Genomic DNA, 17,692 nt, shown 5'->3' with positions numbered 1-17,692 from the left:
CTGCACCGCTCCTGTCCTGTGCAAGAACCCCTCACAGCCCCACACAGGCGGCAGCCCAAGACATTCAGCTGCCCAACGGCAGAGCACGCTGCAGGGACCCCCCTCCAGCAGGAGAGGAGACACTTCTGAAGAGACGCTTGTTTTCTAAGAGGTTCAGTCTACCTCAACACACTAATGAGAACCATTTCTCCAATGCTTGCATGTTGTTCTGGAAGAGGCAGTGGAAATGCTTTGGGTATTCACGTCATCTCTCCCTTGCGGAAGAAAGAAACACGCAAAGTAATTTTGTTTAATTGATCACTGGTTAAGTCATAATACATTTCAAAGCAAAATATTCCATTCAAGGACATTGTGCAAAACATTAAATCTACTTTTAAACAAGGTTTAATTTGACTATATTACCTTTATATACACACAGGTATAATTTTCAATTCACTAGTAGCAAAATGACTCAGTACATTGCATTTCCTGCAAGATGGCAAAAAATAGAACTTGAATATCATTCTGCCCTCCCACACACCCCAAACTAGAGAAATCACAGGTACAGAAAGTACAATCACAACTACAGGTAAATACAATAAGGACCTCAGAGCAAGCTAAGTCCTTATCAGAGAGGACAATCACTTCCAGAAGTCTACATTGCAGATATACAGTACATTCCACTAAAGAGAGTTTCAGGAGTTCTCACAATGCCTCTTAATCCTCTTTTGGTAATAAAAGCTTCTATAGCAACATATATCCTTCATAAAAGTGACTGAATTTGTATTTTTGGAGCATATGTTGGAAGTTTAATGCAGTCTAAACTGCAGCGTACAATAAGCTCACCCAAACAGGGAGCAAGCACACACTGCAAGATTCATCAAGATCAGAAGCACAGCTCAGTGAGTCACCCTTTGCTCCTGGTCACTAGGCACCTGGTAGCTACCCTGCACCAGGGACAAACTCGGGGCATGGGACACGATACACCTCTCCTACAGCTTTGGCAGGCCAGTCCCCTGCAAGTTCTTGACAGAAAATGTCAACTGACTCATAAAGAACAGGCAACTGTACAAGACTAATTGGAAATTATTTACAAAGTATTCATTACATTGCCATCGTTAGACAATTAAGGACACAGTGAAGGAGCAACAAGGCTTCTACGTTTATGCAACCCCTGAAATCTTCCTGTGAGCAGCAGAGAACACATGGCCAATGACTACACAAACGTGTGGCCACTGCTGGGGAAACGGCAGCCTGGCCCTGGGAGGTGGAATGGTGCACGCAGCCCAGCAGTCCCTGAGAGCAGCTGAGATTTCAGCTGTGCTCAAACTCTGCTTTGGTTTGTGCAAAATATTAATCCTGTGCATGCCGCTTTGAGATGTAGTTTGCCTTCAGGAAGGAACTGTTGCTCTCTGCTTGGTAACACAACACTGGAAAAGCTTGCTAGAACTAGCAAGAAATAAGAGGTAAGCAAGGCATTTCTCATGAGCGCCAGCTACCCTCACAGGTGCAATGCAAAGGACTTTGCCACTGTTCCAAGGAAGTCATCAGCACTGTTGTACGTTTTCCACTCTGTGCTTGCTGAAGAAAGCTACCACTGATGAGCAAACTATCTGAACTCTACCCAAGCGGCAACACAGAGGAACCTTTCCTCCCAGGCTTGATGTCTGGAAATCGCTATCCACTAACAATATTGAGCATAACCCTATGATTTCATACGAATGCAAGTGCTTAACGGCTCATTTTCTTTCTCTTTCCTGCTGTTAAGTTCAAGCAAATCTGACAGCACTAAGAAACACCAAACAGGCATGCCCAAGATTAAAGACACCAACTGATTTCCCCCAATATGGTCGAAACACATTCCACACAGTCTTAAGATCAATTCTTCTTCACAGATTTCTATTTTAAAAGTTAAGTTGCCTGACTCTCCAAATCTAGCAGCAATGTAACATGAAGCAAATTAATTCAGACGTAACTAGTGGAAACCTGCCCTATCATTTTATAAGCCCTGCCTTATAGCAACTTCTGCAAAAAAAGCCAAGCACTTGGTACTGCCACTTGCCTAGAGCCAGTCAGTAGCACTTCAAAAAGGGCTGGGAAAGCAAGCTACAAACCAGGTTGTTTCTACTAGTCTAGACTTGTTTTTAGGAGAGGTAGGCAGGAATAGTCAATGAAAAAAGAATTAGAAAACATCTGAGATGTAAGTTAGAGCCTGGATGTTCTTCTCTATTCTTCCCTTAACCTCTGCAGCATTTTTTTTTCTTTGCTCTTGCAACAACCTTGTCAAGCTACTCACTTTTAAGAACTGGGTCCTGGTAGGCTGCAAAGTAGGCATGGCATTAGTCAGCTGTCATTAACAGACAAAGGAACTACAAACATGAGCCAGAAGGCGCCATGATTTGCTGCAGAAGTCAGGGAGATGCTTCACACCAGAACTTCAACTGCACTGCCAGTGCGAAGCCTGGTAGACACATTATCAACCTACTGGCAACACTCAAGTTACCTCAGCCTCAAGCTTTGCAGTCATCAGAAGCAGATACAAAGCCTAGCTTTCAGGACATTATTTCACTTCAACATTTCAAAATTTAACTGTGCAAGGAATAATATGCATGAATGGAAACTACACATATTAAGCCCAGAGAGAATTCACAGCATCTAATCAAGTCTCAGCTTAATCAATTTTTCTGCAGCCTATTCTAAAAGCTTTTCAGTTTGTGGACATGAAGAATACAGCTGCAGTGAAATGTGTGTGTAATAGTTGGGAGTGCAGTCCTTATCCCATAGAGCAAGCAACCAATTAACAATGAAGCATAGAGCACGAGAAGGGTTGAAAAGCCCTCACTGTCAGTTTATTACTGTTTTACGATGAATTCAAACACAACTTCTGGACTTTTTCTTCCAAATTATCCTCTCCTTTAAAAGCAACATTAAAACTCCATACACATGTATACAAAATTTACTATAACTTCCCTCTTCTCAGATTCATATAACTACAAAATTTAATATATAATCCTTACACTATGAAACACCTTTAGGGGTCCTCATGCTGCTTTATCATCTAAAGAAAAGAAAACTTCAGTTTACTATGTTCATGTTCATCACTTGAATTTTTAAATTTTGCTTACAGGGCCTTACTGAAATCCAACTTTTTGCATGTGGTTACACAAAAAAACCAAACACAAATAGTTCCATTGTCAAGATTTGAGAGTTTACCAAACTGAGCCCCTCCCAGATTCCTAGGACCAAAATTCAACTACGTAGAAAGGAGCAGGACAGAGGAATCAATCAGTTCCCCCACTGAGGACTAAGCTGATTAAGCCATAAAATAAGTCAAGGGATCCTGCCAACCTACTGCAGTTTCAGTAATTATCTTGGAAGAATCCACAGCCGAACGTCATGATTTTCCATAATTTTAAAAAGGGGGAACCAATTTCAAGAGATCTGCAGTTCCAGATAAAACACTTCCACTCATGTTTCTCTGCTCATGTAAAATCACATCTAAGGTTCTTCTCCACTGTTCAAGAGAATTTTGCAAACAAAAGTAGACAAACAGAGAAATGTAGACATCACCCAGAAAATGCCACCAAACGTATAAAGCAGAGGAAGATATTTTCCTCCCAATTTTCGGTTTCAATTTTTTATACGCATATTTCAAGCAAAGAGCTATTAAAAATGCGTCCCTCAATTAAGTTGCCTGTATGTGCTGAAAGCAGCTCCCTCAGAAATGCTTTATCTCTCAGTGGCATAGGGGAGTGTAGTCAATCACATTCATTATGTATCTGTGTGTGTCTTTTCAAGCCTATTACTAGATATCATTTGCCCTAAAACTGTAAAAAGCCATGCAGGCCTCCAACAAACCTATCCTACCAGCAGAAGCCTTTAATTTCCATGGATGCAGACCATGAGTACAAAAAAACATAATGAAGTGTCCCAAGGAAAAAAAGATTAGCTTTTACTCAAAATCAGACCGCAAGTTACCTGTTTTGATGAAGAAATCTACTGAAATTTAAGACTGCTTCAAAGCAGTAACTGAAATACAATACAACTGCAGCTATGAATAATATATAACCTACCTGATTCACAGCTAATCCTGGCCTCCATTTGAAAAAAATCACAGTAGCTGAATATATATGTAAATATATACACACAAAACCTTTTATCAGAGGTTAGTAAGTAACCGTGTTCCACCTGAGCTTAAAGACTCTAAATTGCAACCTGTGTTGACAAGTCTCTAACCCATCAGCTCTCAGGCTGGCACGGCAGTGGAAAACCTCAGCCAACACTGTTCAGGTGGCATTAGAATCTCATGTTTTCTGCTCACATGTTGCTCAGCTGAACAGTTACCTCTGACAGTGGTACAGTTTGCCTCTCAGTTAAGCATGCAAAATGTGCAAAACGGCAAGATGATCAAAATATCCCCTTAAATGCCCAACTGTACTGTTTCAAGAGACTGCTGCCAAAGCTTTAATACCACAACACTAATCTTACACATTTTCAAACGATACGAAAATTGCATTTTGTTGTTACACAGAGTATAACAGTCATTGGTCATTTGCATTCATTCACCCCAGCACTAGTGAAAAACTGGTTTCTGAATAGGTATGAGAAAACACAGCAAGTTTTGTTATCAAGTCACATCTCTACTCATCTTGTACTAGCCAGTGCATGGAAGGTAGGTGAGCAGAAATGCAACGATCTACCAATACACCCCATGTTTTCACATACACTGATATCATGCATATCTCAAAAATACAGAAGTTCAGACATGCAGCAAAACGTGTTAAAGCACTTCAAATACCTTCCAGATGATTATGAGTAATGTAGTATTTACTCAGACAAATCAAACCAGAGTAAAATGTTTTGTGCTTACACTTCAAGTTTCAGAAAAACATTATTTCTATGAGAGTACATAAAGTCCAATGGAAGGAATGCTCCACTGAAATCGGAAGCAAAAGACACCATTTAAAGAACTAGGAAAATAAGCACTGGTCAGAGTACTGCCTTCCACAGCTTCATAATAAATAACAAAACAGCAGGAACATGCAGACCTTAAAGTCAAGATTCATTTCTAGATTCATGACATTTAAAAAAACATTAAAAATCAAGAACAACCCTAGCTGACCTTACAACATTTGGGGTCTTTTTGGCTAAACAAATGTTAATTTATTTTAAGGAACACAGGTATTGTCAGAAAACATTATTTACAGAATGATTATCAGATTGATTACATAAAATACAGATGAAAATATACACCTTCAGGTTTGAGATAAGCCAAGCAAGTTCACTGCTGATTACTAAAGCACTTTGAATAAGGCGACAGGCACCAAACATCAAAATAGAATCACAAAACTACTGAAAGTAACAGACAAATCGGGGAAGGCAGGTGTAAAGCAAAGGTCAATGAAATTGGAATGATTTATGATTAATACTAGTATACCAGAAATCCTGGAGCTTCATTAAAATTTTATTTTACCATATGTAAGACTGCAAGGAATTATCTACTTCCGCACTGTGATTTCTTCAAGTACTGAGCAGCTGTTTTCTTAATGTATCTATGTAATGCTTTGTACTCTACATCTTACAAAATACATCACCAGATTTAAGTTCACTATTAGAAACTGTGCTGAAATCATGGAAAATCGCTTCATAAATCATAAGCGCAATAAAGTCACAACACCGCTCAGCTCCAGTTTTTGTAGTAGTTCTGCAAAAGGTGAAGTTTCAGAAAAGGGACTTTGATCCCTGGTTTTCGAACTCTGACCATGCATCATTCAATTCCATGAAGATCATTTTGGCATACTGCTCATAAGGTTGTCCTGTGGCCTAAAAACAAACAGAACGTATTAGAAGCATAAAAATATTAGGAATTGTGACTTGGGAAAGATCTTAGCATTTTATATTTGCTATCTTATACAACAATTTTAAACTGCTGTGTGAATACAATTTTGCAGACACACTGCCCTCCCCAGTCTGTTCCAAAGTTTTCAGGAGTATTTTAAACAAAGTCAAAGCCTTGGTTTCCTTACATTCCTTCCAACTTTCAAGGGCAATTCATAAATAACTGAAACTTAGCTAAAAACAGTTTTCCATGCTGTTCTTTTCATAAATAGTTTTAGTTAATATTAATCAGATCAAATCCAGTCATTTTTGGAATTGCTTCCTGACAGACCTTGCAGTAGTGTACAAGAATAAAATTTAAGCACTATTTAAGTAGACTTTTTTTGGACGGGACGTCTGAGAAAAAAAAATCTGTTCCTGACTGTGAATGACGTTAAGATTCAACATTAACAACACAGCAATTCCTGTGAGTTTGCCTCCATACTCACAATGAATGTAGTATGCTCCTGATTCCCTGTCTGTTTCACAGCAGCCCTGCCTCTGGGCCAACCCAGGCCCCATGATTAGTAAAGATCTAGTTCCACAAGGTGAGATGAATCATTTTAACAGGTTCTTTCTAGCACAAAAGGGAAGTCCCAGAACCCCCTCCAGCATCGTTCCCCTTCTCCTGTTGCTTGGATTTTGCCAGCCGCAGTACTTTATAGAACCTTTTAGGGTTCACTTTAACTCAAAGTGGCCAAAAATAAACCAAGGAAAAAGAAAATGCCTCAGAGACCTGTGTTCCGACACTGATGCATCAAAGGGCTTACAGAAAGCACCAGGAAACCACCACAAAGGTGGTGGAAACCACATGGCCAAGAACAGCAAAGAGCAGGTGGAAGAAAAGAAAGAACAATGTCTTATTTCTGTTATGGATACAAGAAGACATAGAACTTAAGACTACTGCTCACTGAACCACTAGTCAAGGAAAGGCTGAAAATTCAAGCCAGGCATATTGAACACTTATCTTTGTATCTAAAACACAGCCCAGAGCAATGACTCGGAACAAGAAGCTACCTTCATACACTGGGAAACATACTGGTCAATAGTTCTAAAAGACCTGAAGTATCAGCTAGTAGAAATAAAGCAGGTTCCACTCATCAGCATTAAACCTGCCAGAAGTCAGTCAGAATCCAGCAAAACTGGCTTTGGTGCTCAGTACAATCTTCATGGGATCCTTCATTTGTTAACACGTATCTGCTGAATTCTGTGCTGTGTCAGGCTGACAAGAAAAATCCTGTACTACCTGGATGCAGGACGAGACTAAATTCAGAAGACAATGCAAACAAAGGGAAGAGCGTCTAGGGTGCTAGAAAAGCAAGGCTGCAGCATCTGTCAGTGACCAGTACAGTGTGGTAAAAACAGTCTGTGTTCCTTCTAAAGGACAGAAGATCAGAGGAACACACTCACCTTATCTGGATGAACTACAAGCACTGCTTTCCTGTAGTACTTCTTTACTTGTTCAGGAGTTACTAGATCTGCCATGCTGACTGGTTTCCATTTGTTTTCCCCTTCCCAAAGCACTGTATGAAGAGTGGATATTAATGCTCTAATATTTCTCTCCTTCCCTTCAATCCATTCGAGAATCTGGGAAAAACAGAATGTATAGAACTGAATGCAGCACTGTAAGCATTCTCCATCTGTCCAGAGACATAACCTTCACCCTGTACAAGACTACACGATTAAGACCCAAGTACAGTTGTCTTGGTGCATTCAACCCCCAAGTCCAACTGTCTTACTACACTCTTCTTTCTGGTACTCAGGTCATTAGCCACCCGAAAGTGGTGTTTTGCATCTGCCACTAGAGAGTAGCTCCTTGTTACTAGTTTATTGCAGCAATTCAGTCATTGCAAGAGAAATTACTGAGATAGTTACATGTTACAAGACATTGTAGAATTAATGACGAGAATTGACAGGAGTCATTAAAAACATCTGCTACAATTAACATTAACTCCCTGACACAGTACAACATTAATTTACTAAAATTCTTCCTTGATTGTACAAAAGTTTCAGCCCATTTAGATTAGTGGTTAGTATTTACTTAAGCAACCTGCAGGGGTCCACAGACTACAGTGTTCTTTCAGATCTCCCCATGAAATTTGATTAGAATCACTGTCCATTTCACAGACTTTAACAGCAATATTCCAGCCACTGTGACATAGTGACCCAGTGTCTTCATTAACCACTGCATTATGTAGTATGAAGATCTCTTCCCTCTATCAACAACGAGTATGGTAAATAAAAATCTGTATTTATTTCCATTTATGGTGATTTGTGTTAAAAGCTACCCATGCAAGCTGTGTACACTCTCTTCAGGTAAGACACTTTGTGAAAACAAGTTTCAGCATCCTTCCAAAGTTCTTTTACAAACTTTTCTAAAGCACCATAAACATTAGAAAGTTGAAAGTGCATGAATATGTCATGTTATCAATGAGCCATACATAAAAAAAAGTCTGAACAGCTCATCAGGTAACACCCCGCAGACTAGTTCTATAGCCTGTCTCCAGAACTGCATCTTTCAGTAATTTCTTAGGACAGCAGTAGCACTTGTTAACCAGTAAACACAAGTAAGTGGTCATCTTGAAGACAGCTATTCTCACTTGCCTGTTTTTAAAAAGTGCAGTTTTGCATTATCAGCCAAATCCATCTTTTCTAAGGACACCTTTGTGAACACCACAGATGAACAGTTCTGGCTTCAAGAAACAGACACTGACAAAAACACAGATTCTTAAGTTCTTCAAGCTAGGCTAAAAGAAACAGGAACTTGTGTTCCACACATGTACTTTTTGTGGTAATGTCACTTGTTCATGCTAATTAACTTCTACAGTCATATGATTTAAATACAGATAAAATTTCATTCTGCTTTATTAGCTTGCTCTGTTAGTCACTGTATCCTTCTGCTCTGTTATCAGCAGTTCTAAGCACAAGCTCAGATTTACACTTAAATCAAAATAAGCGTTACACAAACCTTGAGTTTCAAGGGGTCCATATCTTTAGACATTTCTTGTTTTCTCATCTCAGCAATGGTTTTTGGTCCCTTTTTATCAGATTTAGCTGAAAACCCTTGATTAGACAAGAGATCCTCAAAGTCATTTTCTGAAACTTTTGGCTTTTGACCTATGAAAGGAGAAAAGCATTAAATGAAAAGATGCATAGAATAACACATAAATGGGGGAAATATATTGCACTTCAATACACCTGCATGACATTTCTCACTACCATGACAAATATCCTTCAGTGGCTTGATAAACTCCACAAGACAAACAGAAGGAGAGGAATAAAAAGGAACACTCACAAGCTTTCAGTCCAGCAGAACAGATAACCTTACATGCATACACGTGACTAAAGATTTGCATGTCCTCTTTTTTGAAAAATGGAGTAGGTTTGAGGGAGTACACATCTATCTACTCACAACTTTGGAAATGGTTCCTTTTTTCCCCACTATAAAGTAATTCTAACTGCTGTGCAGCAGTTTTTTTGAATGACCATATATTCAATATTCTAGTCAAATATATGTAGTTAACATTGAAGTATGTTGAAACTTATGCAGAATAATGAAGAAATAAAATATCAACATGAACAGTCATTATAGGACCTACAAATTTTAGAGAACTGTAGGACAACTGAATTCTGAAGATGCCTCTGGATGTAATCTAGTCTAATACCCACTCAGAACAGGGACAACTAGATTGATTTATCAAGTCCTCGTCCAGCTGAGGTCCACCTGTTTTCAAAGATGAGGAATCACAACATCTCTTGCCCCATTTCAGCATTTCATCATGCTAATTGAAATTTTTTTTCCCCCTGTTCTCCAGACTTGCCTGTGCTGCAATTTATAACCACTGCCTCTTCACCCTGTCACCTCATTTCACATACCAATCAAGAGAATCATTTCAACTTATAGAAGTACCTGCTGCTCGCTTATATGCCAGTTACACGGAGGCATAATGCTAATATCAGCACACCAGGGAAATAAAATTTTCCCAGAAGGTTAATGTAGGAGAGGCTGGGCCCATCCGTATACCTCTAGGTTTGGCTATTCAGTTGGAACGTCTTAAGGGACTGGTTCCAAGCATGATTCCACCTGCTCCCATCCCCATCCATCTTTGAAACACAAGAACTTCCAGTAAGTTTAACCTCAGCCTTTCTTAAGACTAGCTACTTCTTCAGCTAGGGACAACATTGCATCCTTTTACCCATGTATCACAAGTGGACTAGCATGAAGCAATGTTACCAACCATCTCTCCCTGGATAGATAATATTTACCTTTGTAACCTAGCAATACAAAACCAGTACCCATGTGGGTGAGTGAATATAGCCTTGAGACTTTATACCCAAACTGGCAAATATCTGCGCCATGGTCAGCTTGTCTCTGCAATATTCCAGTGTAGCTTTGCAAAAGCAAGACACCAGACGTGCCAAGCTCTTTTCTGATTTCTGTTGGACACAACCTAAATGTAAATAAAAAAATGAAGGTACAAGAGTTTCTGCAGCTAACAGCGCATGTGACTAACTTCACACACGCCATTGTAAGTAATGCCTTCAGAAAACTTACCAAAGCTTGGGGTTCTGACTCCTCTTTCTTCTCGTCCTCCAATAACACTGAAGTTTACTGTGTAATTGGGTTTTGCTGCTGCGCTGGATTTAGTCTGAGACTGCCATGAAGTAGTCTGTGGTTTTATGGATTTCTGCCACTGATTTCCTGGCTTCTGAGGGGGAGCAGTCTTCTGAGCAAAACCACTACTCGAGACTCCACCACTGGAGGAACCTAACAATAAAAACTGAATTAGTTGTTCAGCTTGGTGTCTGTCACATGTTTAATACAAACAGGACAGTTTGCTCTTGACATCAAACCACACAGTTTACAGTGATACACCTATACAAGAGAAAGCGAACAGAAAAGCGTAAGTTAAGAGTCTCATTAACAACTTGGATGGCAGGGACTAGAGCCATTACTGAAAGTCTTTCAGCCTCTTACAATTCAAGTTCTCAACTGTCAGTTTTAGCAGAAGCATTTGCTCTTGTCTGATTGGCCAGGCATGTGTAAGGCCAGGAAATAATCTGGCAGTGACACTAGTTCTGCCTCCCAACTCATTACACTGCAATGTCTGTTGATTACGCTGAGGACACTGAAAAACTAATTATATGATCAAGAAAATGTAGTATGTTGAGAATATTTTCAAAAGATTGCTTTGAAAGTCTCCAGTGGTTTCTTGCACTATTGTTTAAGAAAGATGAGATGATTATTCTACAGCAGCATTAGGAGGCAATGTTGCACAGAAATAAAAGAAAAAAATCAAAAAACTGAAGCCTGCAGCAGATACTGTTGTAATCACCCTGGTGTGATCTATAGCCCTCTGTGTATCAACACAATATTGACTCAATTTTTAGTATTCCATTTCCCTTCATTAAACCAGTATAAGTAACACTGCTTAGCAGCTTCACTTGCTGCTCACTTTGGGAAGAACACAGGGTCTTTTCTCCGCTGTACAAATTGAGCAGAATAAAGCTCTAACCTTTTAAAATCATTATTCAGCTTTTTTGTCTCACTGACGAGAATAAACTTGAGATTTTTTTATTCTAAACCAAGCCACCATTAAATTGCCGTTGACTGACTTCCTTTGGAAAGGTTCCTAGAAACTCAGTTCCCTTGACAAGTTGCATATACCCATTACAGGGATAAAACAGCATGATGACTAAACTTAGATACATCTAGATTTTTTGGAAGAGAAACATTTTATACCACACTCACGGCATCCTAAAACAGATTAAGACCTCTTTATTTTGGATGAATTCCCCAAAAATGGCAGAACACGAATTCAGGACTAGTGGTCAAATAAGGTTACACACCTGATACCAGACAGAAAGTATAATATGGATGAAATACTGACACTTCAAAGCCTGAAATCTTTATCACTTGGTCTTGGACAACAAACTTATGATGTCATCTCATTGTTTCTTGGAGGAAGGTGAATTAGTATTTGCATCTCCACAAGTTATTCATCAACTGCTGCTGCTTAGAATCTAACTTTCAGCTTAACCATATTCCATGTGTGGTCTTGAAATGCAAGGATCTCAGCTCTTTTTATTGCCCTGAATTCTTCTGCTGTTTGAGAACGCTGCAGGGCTAATTCCTGAGTTTGGGATGAATGTAACACCCTAAGACAAGTGTTGCTCTGTGATGTGTCTCATCTTCTATAACTTCCTGTGTACATCACTGCAAACTGACAAATATTCATAATACTCATGCTACTGGTGTACAAGTGTGGGCCTGATTTGTGCTCATCTTACAAACATGACAAATTTGAGTAGCACAGCTACAAAGGCCTATTGAATTCAAATAAAAGTACTGCATTAAAAGGAAAACAACTGTAGCTTTGGACCTAACAAAGAATTTAATCCTGCGTTCATTTTATATCCTTCACAGCACAGTATCAATGCTAGATGAGAAACCTCATACTCAGTTACTGAATCAGTGACATCTGGTTTCTCTTACCTTCTCAACTAGATTCTGAAGCATTAAGTATTTATACTGGTTCTAAATCACAGCTGTGGCTACCTTCTGAAATATTATTCTGTATGTTTCACACAATCTCTGTAAAGATTCAGTCTTTGCTTGTTATGTGTCTGCTCTCAGCAACTGCCTCAAGCTGGCTGCTGACAATTAAAAGGAAACACTTTCCTTTATATAAGCAGTTACTTTTATTAGTACAAGAAACAAATCAAATTGTACAGGCATTAAGCATAGTCTCTTAAAAGTAAGATCATACCTGGAAGACCAGATCCAAGATTGGCAAGATCTGCAAAAGGATCAAAGTTCTGAGATTTAGCCTGGCTGAAAGACAGACCTGAAGACACACTGGACTGGCTGCCTGTGGTAAAAGCTTGACCTGTACAATAAGAAAACGTACAATGTACTTGGTGTATGTGGAAATTGAGAAAATGAATAGAAATACTATTCCCATAACACCTCATGCAAACCTCCCTAGCATTCTGCTCCATGACATCTTTTACTATCAAAAGAATCACCATTATTGTAGGCAACAAACTATTTGGTTCCTCTGTTTTGAGCTTGTTCTGAAAAATTACACAAGTGCCTTAGTAAAGGGGCATTTAAGCATAAAAGCACGAAGTCCTTTAAGCAATGAAGCATGAAGACATGTTCAGCAATTTCAGGCAACCAAACTGACCAAGTCTGGAGTACTCCTTATTCCCTCTAACTGAAGAATTTAAATTCATAATACCTTCAAAGAGAGGCTTCAGCTGTAGTGGTGCTACACTGCTGGTTGCTGGGGAATCTGCCCAAGAATCCCATCCACCTAAGAGGTCTGGGTGGCTTGTAGAAGATGATATTTTAGGTGGCTCTGGTGTCAAATTCCCTACAGGAAAAAAAAAATATTATTCTTTAAGAAAACCACCAAAATAATGGATATTTTGCCAATAGCAATAGAACTGTGTACCACACTGTCAGCTACAATGGCCAACTACATGGCTTGCTTAAATATCTCCAAAACGCTGCCATGAAGACTTAAACAGGCCTCAGCAGGGTTTTACTACTGGAAATCCTTCACTTGTATTTGAAACATCCCAAGCACTTCATAGAGAATATATTTTCAAGCACAGGCAACGCTATGAATTTAGCAACGTAGGTCCCCTGGTCACAAGGACTAGCTAAGGTATGGCTTCAGCACACACTCCTGTTCCTGACAACACAGCAGGTAACCAGAAAGTAGCAGTGTCTCATGAAATGGTGCTCCATATCACTCAGCTGTCTGGGTGCTACACAGGTGGAGCCAGGTCGCTTCCAACTGCAGGTCTGCCTACCTCAGGCCTCATGTGACAAAGGGAGCTCTTGACAAACTAATAGCCCTTTTAGGTTCAACACATGAATGCATGCCATTAAAGAGCAGGATACAGGAAGAGTGATCTTTTCTAGGAAAAGATTGAGAGTCATTAGCTCCATGGATAAAAGCCGCTTTTCGATGTGCAAAGCAAAATCATCGTGCCAATTTAAAACAGACAATGAAACAGTCACACTCAAAAGGATGCAAGTGTGCTCCCACTAGTTTCTAGAGAGTGTCTCATCTAACGCAGGGTCATAACTGCCACCCCTTACGCTTGCAAATGATGTCCCCCTTTCTCACTCACAGGATAGTGAGCCATCCTCAGAATGAGAGGTCATAGGTAAGGAACACTTGAAACTGCATGTCAGATCTGAGCATTCCCTTTGAGCACAGTTTGCAGAGACTCACGGTGAAGGAGGACAGCTTTTGAATGTAACCACCCCTTCAATGCTGTGACAACAGTCAGTGCTACAGGGAGAGCTGGTATTCCAGCAAAATCAGCATGTCTAGCTGTGCTCTCAGACATTTCGAAGACCTACAGCTTGGGAAGCTAAGCCAGCCATCCTTACAAGAACAGTGACATTTAGATGCCTTGGTGTTTTCACTACATCACAGCTTTTCACTTCTCTCAGCTTCTCAACTTTACATTCTGAATATTGATACCAAATCACAGAAGCTATTTGATCTTATTTCAGGAAATAATTTGAAGCAAATTAAATATCCTTCCACCACCTCAATCCACTAATTCTATCTATACTTAGATCTTACAGCTGCAAAGAGAGCACACAAAATACTCTGCAACAAATGTTTGCCAAAAGCCTGTAATAAATCGGAGTCATCTCTGCTAAATGTGAAGGAAAACATCAGCATAAAATGCACGAAGTAGTCGCCCCAGTCTACTGAAGGTATAGTACAATTTTCAGCCCTTTCTGCAGACTTAAGCCTCATCTCCCTTGTCTCTGAAACCACAGAGAAAAAACAGTATGTCTTTGCCTCAGTATTCAGGACCCCAGCTATGTGCTACACAGCAGCGTCACTGGCTATAAACATCAAAGCACCCAAAAATGTCTAGTCATCAGTTTAGAAATTTGCTATGCCGTATGCCACTCCCAAACATTAAGTGGGCCTTGAATTAATATTAGTATTGATTTTTAAGCTAGACATATTTTTGGCTTACGATCTCTGCTCTTACAAGTTTTTCTACAGAGGAAATTTACAACCGCTTACAGGATTAACTGATAAAACCAAGTTGAATAAAATAACATTAAAGTAAACTACAGCTGAATGTATTTGAAAGACTGAGAACACACTACGGGAATCTGGTGTTTTATAACTGCTGGTTTAAGAGCAGTCAAGTTCATCACCTTCCTCGCTCTGAACAAAGCCTACTGCTATGTACAGCAGTAAATTCACTATGAATAGTACAAGCTCACATACATCCACTACTTTTTTTATCAAAAAAATCGGAAACAACGGAGTACAATGTGCAATATACTGAACAGGTAGCATTAATCACCCCCTGGAACTGTTTATTCTTATGCTGTATTCTTTCTAGTTGTACAACTTGGGCATTCCAATAGATTTTAACATCAAGAAATAGCATTACCAAGATGGTACTCTGACTCCTACATATTCTGAAGAGGTATAACAAGACAATACGCTGAATCCCTTATTTCTGTAACCTGGCACACTGGAGCTCATACAGACACGTTAAAGTAAAGGAGCAGAATATCTCAAGAAAGGATAAAACACGAAGCATAGCTAAATATTCCAACAGTTGAAGCAACTGAGATCATGTGGAAGCAGATCCATATGTGCTTGTCCCTTAAGTTCTTCTTTAATGTGCATATTTGTAATCCTTAGTCATACAGTGATAAACCAATGGAGGTCAGGGCACAGTTCTTTACTAACACTGCTCCAACTAAGCCAAGATGTAAGAATAAGTTAGCGGTAATCAGATCACATTTTACAGCTTCCCAAAATATGAGATCTGCGTTTTACTATATCCTACACTCAACTTCACATTAGATATTCTTTATTTAACTTGTCATCTCTACCGGAAATAATTTAATCACAGAGGACAACGGGATTTTCTGTGAACTAAGAGGCTGATTTAGTATGATGCAAGGGTTTTTTAAACCTCGTCTAAAGCCTGACTGAGAACACAGTCATCACAGAAACTAACTTCCACTCAGGGGAAGACTACACTGCTAACTCAGGTTTCTTTGATCACCTTCCGTATCTCCTGCTATCTTTTGATCAGGTCAGTTCATCCTTGCAGAGACAAATAAATACCCTCCTGACTCGACTTGCCTTAGAGAAGACCTGTTACTTGCATATCCAAATGAACAAGTCTTCTCAAAAATGCTCAATGAACAGATAACTACTAAGGAAAAATGGACACTCTACCAGCTACTGACAATAGCTTGTTTTTGCAAGTGTGGCCACTTAAAATCAGGTTATCAATTCTGAAGCGAACAGTCATCCCACCTACTAGCCTCTCTGCCAAAATACTACCGCTTTTCACAGAAAATTAAGTTACCTTGTTAATACAGCACCGTTTTAGCAGCAGCTGTTCAACATTTTCATTTTACAGGCCAGAATGCCTTAACAGACCAGGTATTCTTCAGGAACTACCTTTCCTACAAATTAAAATTACAGTTGAAACTCCTATGATTTTAAATTTGAAGCTACATTGAGAAGTACAAGCCCAAAATTCTAATTCTTGAACTTGTGTTCACTGAAACAGCTTTTCTCCTGGTACCTGTACAGGTTTAGTAATTGTTTACCACCAAAGAAAACTTGTCCATCACAAATTTAATTCTAGACACTAACTGCTGCTCCAATGGCAGATTCACCACATCTCATTGCTACCAATGAACGTTGACATTACTACTAATTTATTTTTAGAGTTAAAAATTGTTTCTCACTGTAATGACTTCATGTTTGTACTTTCTTCTGCTCTCTCAACACCATTCTTCCGAATATGTCATTTCAGAATATGCTTTCATTTGCCTTTTCTTCTACAGTTACTAGTTTTCACGTCCTTTCACTCACACTCACTCATTCATATTATAAGTATTATAGCTATCAATATTCCTAACTTCCTTGCTAAAATTGGTACCTGTAACTGGACGGAATGCTACAGGCTGAAATACATACTTCATTTCAACTAAACACATAGAAAAGCTGTCACTTGAAAGGCAAACGTAAAGCAGCATGAATGTTATCCCGATTCCCCCACTTACGCAGGGTTTTTAAAGCCTGCATAGCAATAGAGAAATATTGGGAAATCACTGTATAACAGTAAACTGAAGAGAAGATGATGGGTACATTTTAAGTATCTTTTCCCTCTGTTGACAGAAAGCTCCAGAAATTACATTAAAATAGCAGGTATGCTAATGCATTTACCAGGGTGCAAGTTATCAATCAAAATCAGAAAAAGTAAGCATAAAACAATAAGCATTCAAGTCTAATGTCAAAATATCTTTCTTTTTCTTCTGTACTCGCTCAAACTTTACTACCAGCTGAACATTTATGGCAGTCTTCTTGAGGTGGCAGGTAAACATTTAGAGAGCAGAAATTCACATTTACTTATTTTTCCAACATAAATTTAGTACACAAAAGGGTTCTCTGTCATGCAGGGATTGGAGAACCTCTGATAGGAGGACATGCTGAGGGTGCTGATATTGTTTAACCTGCAGAACAGAAGGACTGAGAGTGGGCAATCTTATCAATGTGTATAAATACTTGATGGGAAGAAATGAAGCAGACTGAGCCAGACTCTTCTCAGTGCTGCCCAGTAGAAGGACAAGAGGCAATGGGCAGAAACTGAAACAAAGGAAACTCCATGTAAACAGAAGCTTTTTTCTGTAAGAGTAGTCAAACGCTGGCAGAGGTTGCCCAGAGAGGCTGTAGAGTCTGCATCCTCAGAAATAATAAAAATCAGCAAGGACATGGTCCTGAGCAGCCCACTCTGCTTGACTGTGCTT

General features: G+C 39.3%; 1 protein-coding gene across 2 annotated transcripts in view; it reads right to left on the bottom strand.

The window, feature by feature from the left end:
* Positions 1-278: 278 nt before the first annotated feature.
* The window catches only part of GAK (cyclin G associated kinase), a 78,517-nt gene continuing 61,103 nt past the window's right edge, over positions 279-17,692 (bottom strand). For both annotated transcript variants that reach the window (XM_075411733.1, XM_075411734.1), the window contains exons 23-28: positions 13,101-13,235; positions 12,627-12,746; positions 10,412-10,624; positions 8,825-8,973; positions 7,267-7,443; positions 279-5,802 (exon numbers count right to left, since the gene is read on the bottom strand). In XM_075411733.1, coding sequence (XP_075267848.1) covers positions 5,701-5,802; positions 7,267-7,443; positions 8,825-8,973; positions 10,412-10,624; positions 12,627-12,746; positions 13,101-13,235 — 896 coding nt within the window. In that variant the 3' untranslated portion in view covers positions 279-5,700. The remainder of the gene's footprint in view (positions 5,803-7,266; positions 7,444-8,824; positions 8,974-10,411; positions 10,625-12,626; positions 12,747-13,100; positions 13,236-17,692) is intronic.

This window comes from Opisthocomus hoazin, chromosome Z (assembly GCF_030867145.1).
Source record: "Opisthocomus hoazin isolate bOpiHoa1 chromosome Z, bOpiHoa1.hap1, whole genome shotgun sequence".
In the NCBI taxonomy this organism is placed as follows: Eukaryota; Metazoa; Chordata; class Aves; order Opisthocomiformes; family Opisthocomidae; genus Opisthocomus; species Opisthocomus hoazin.
This window is presented reverse-complemented; position numbering and strand designations above follow the sequence as displayed.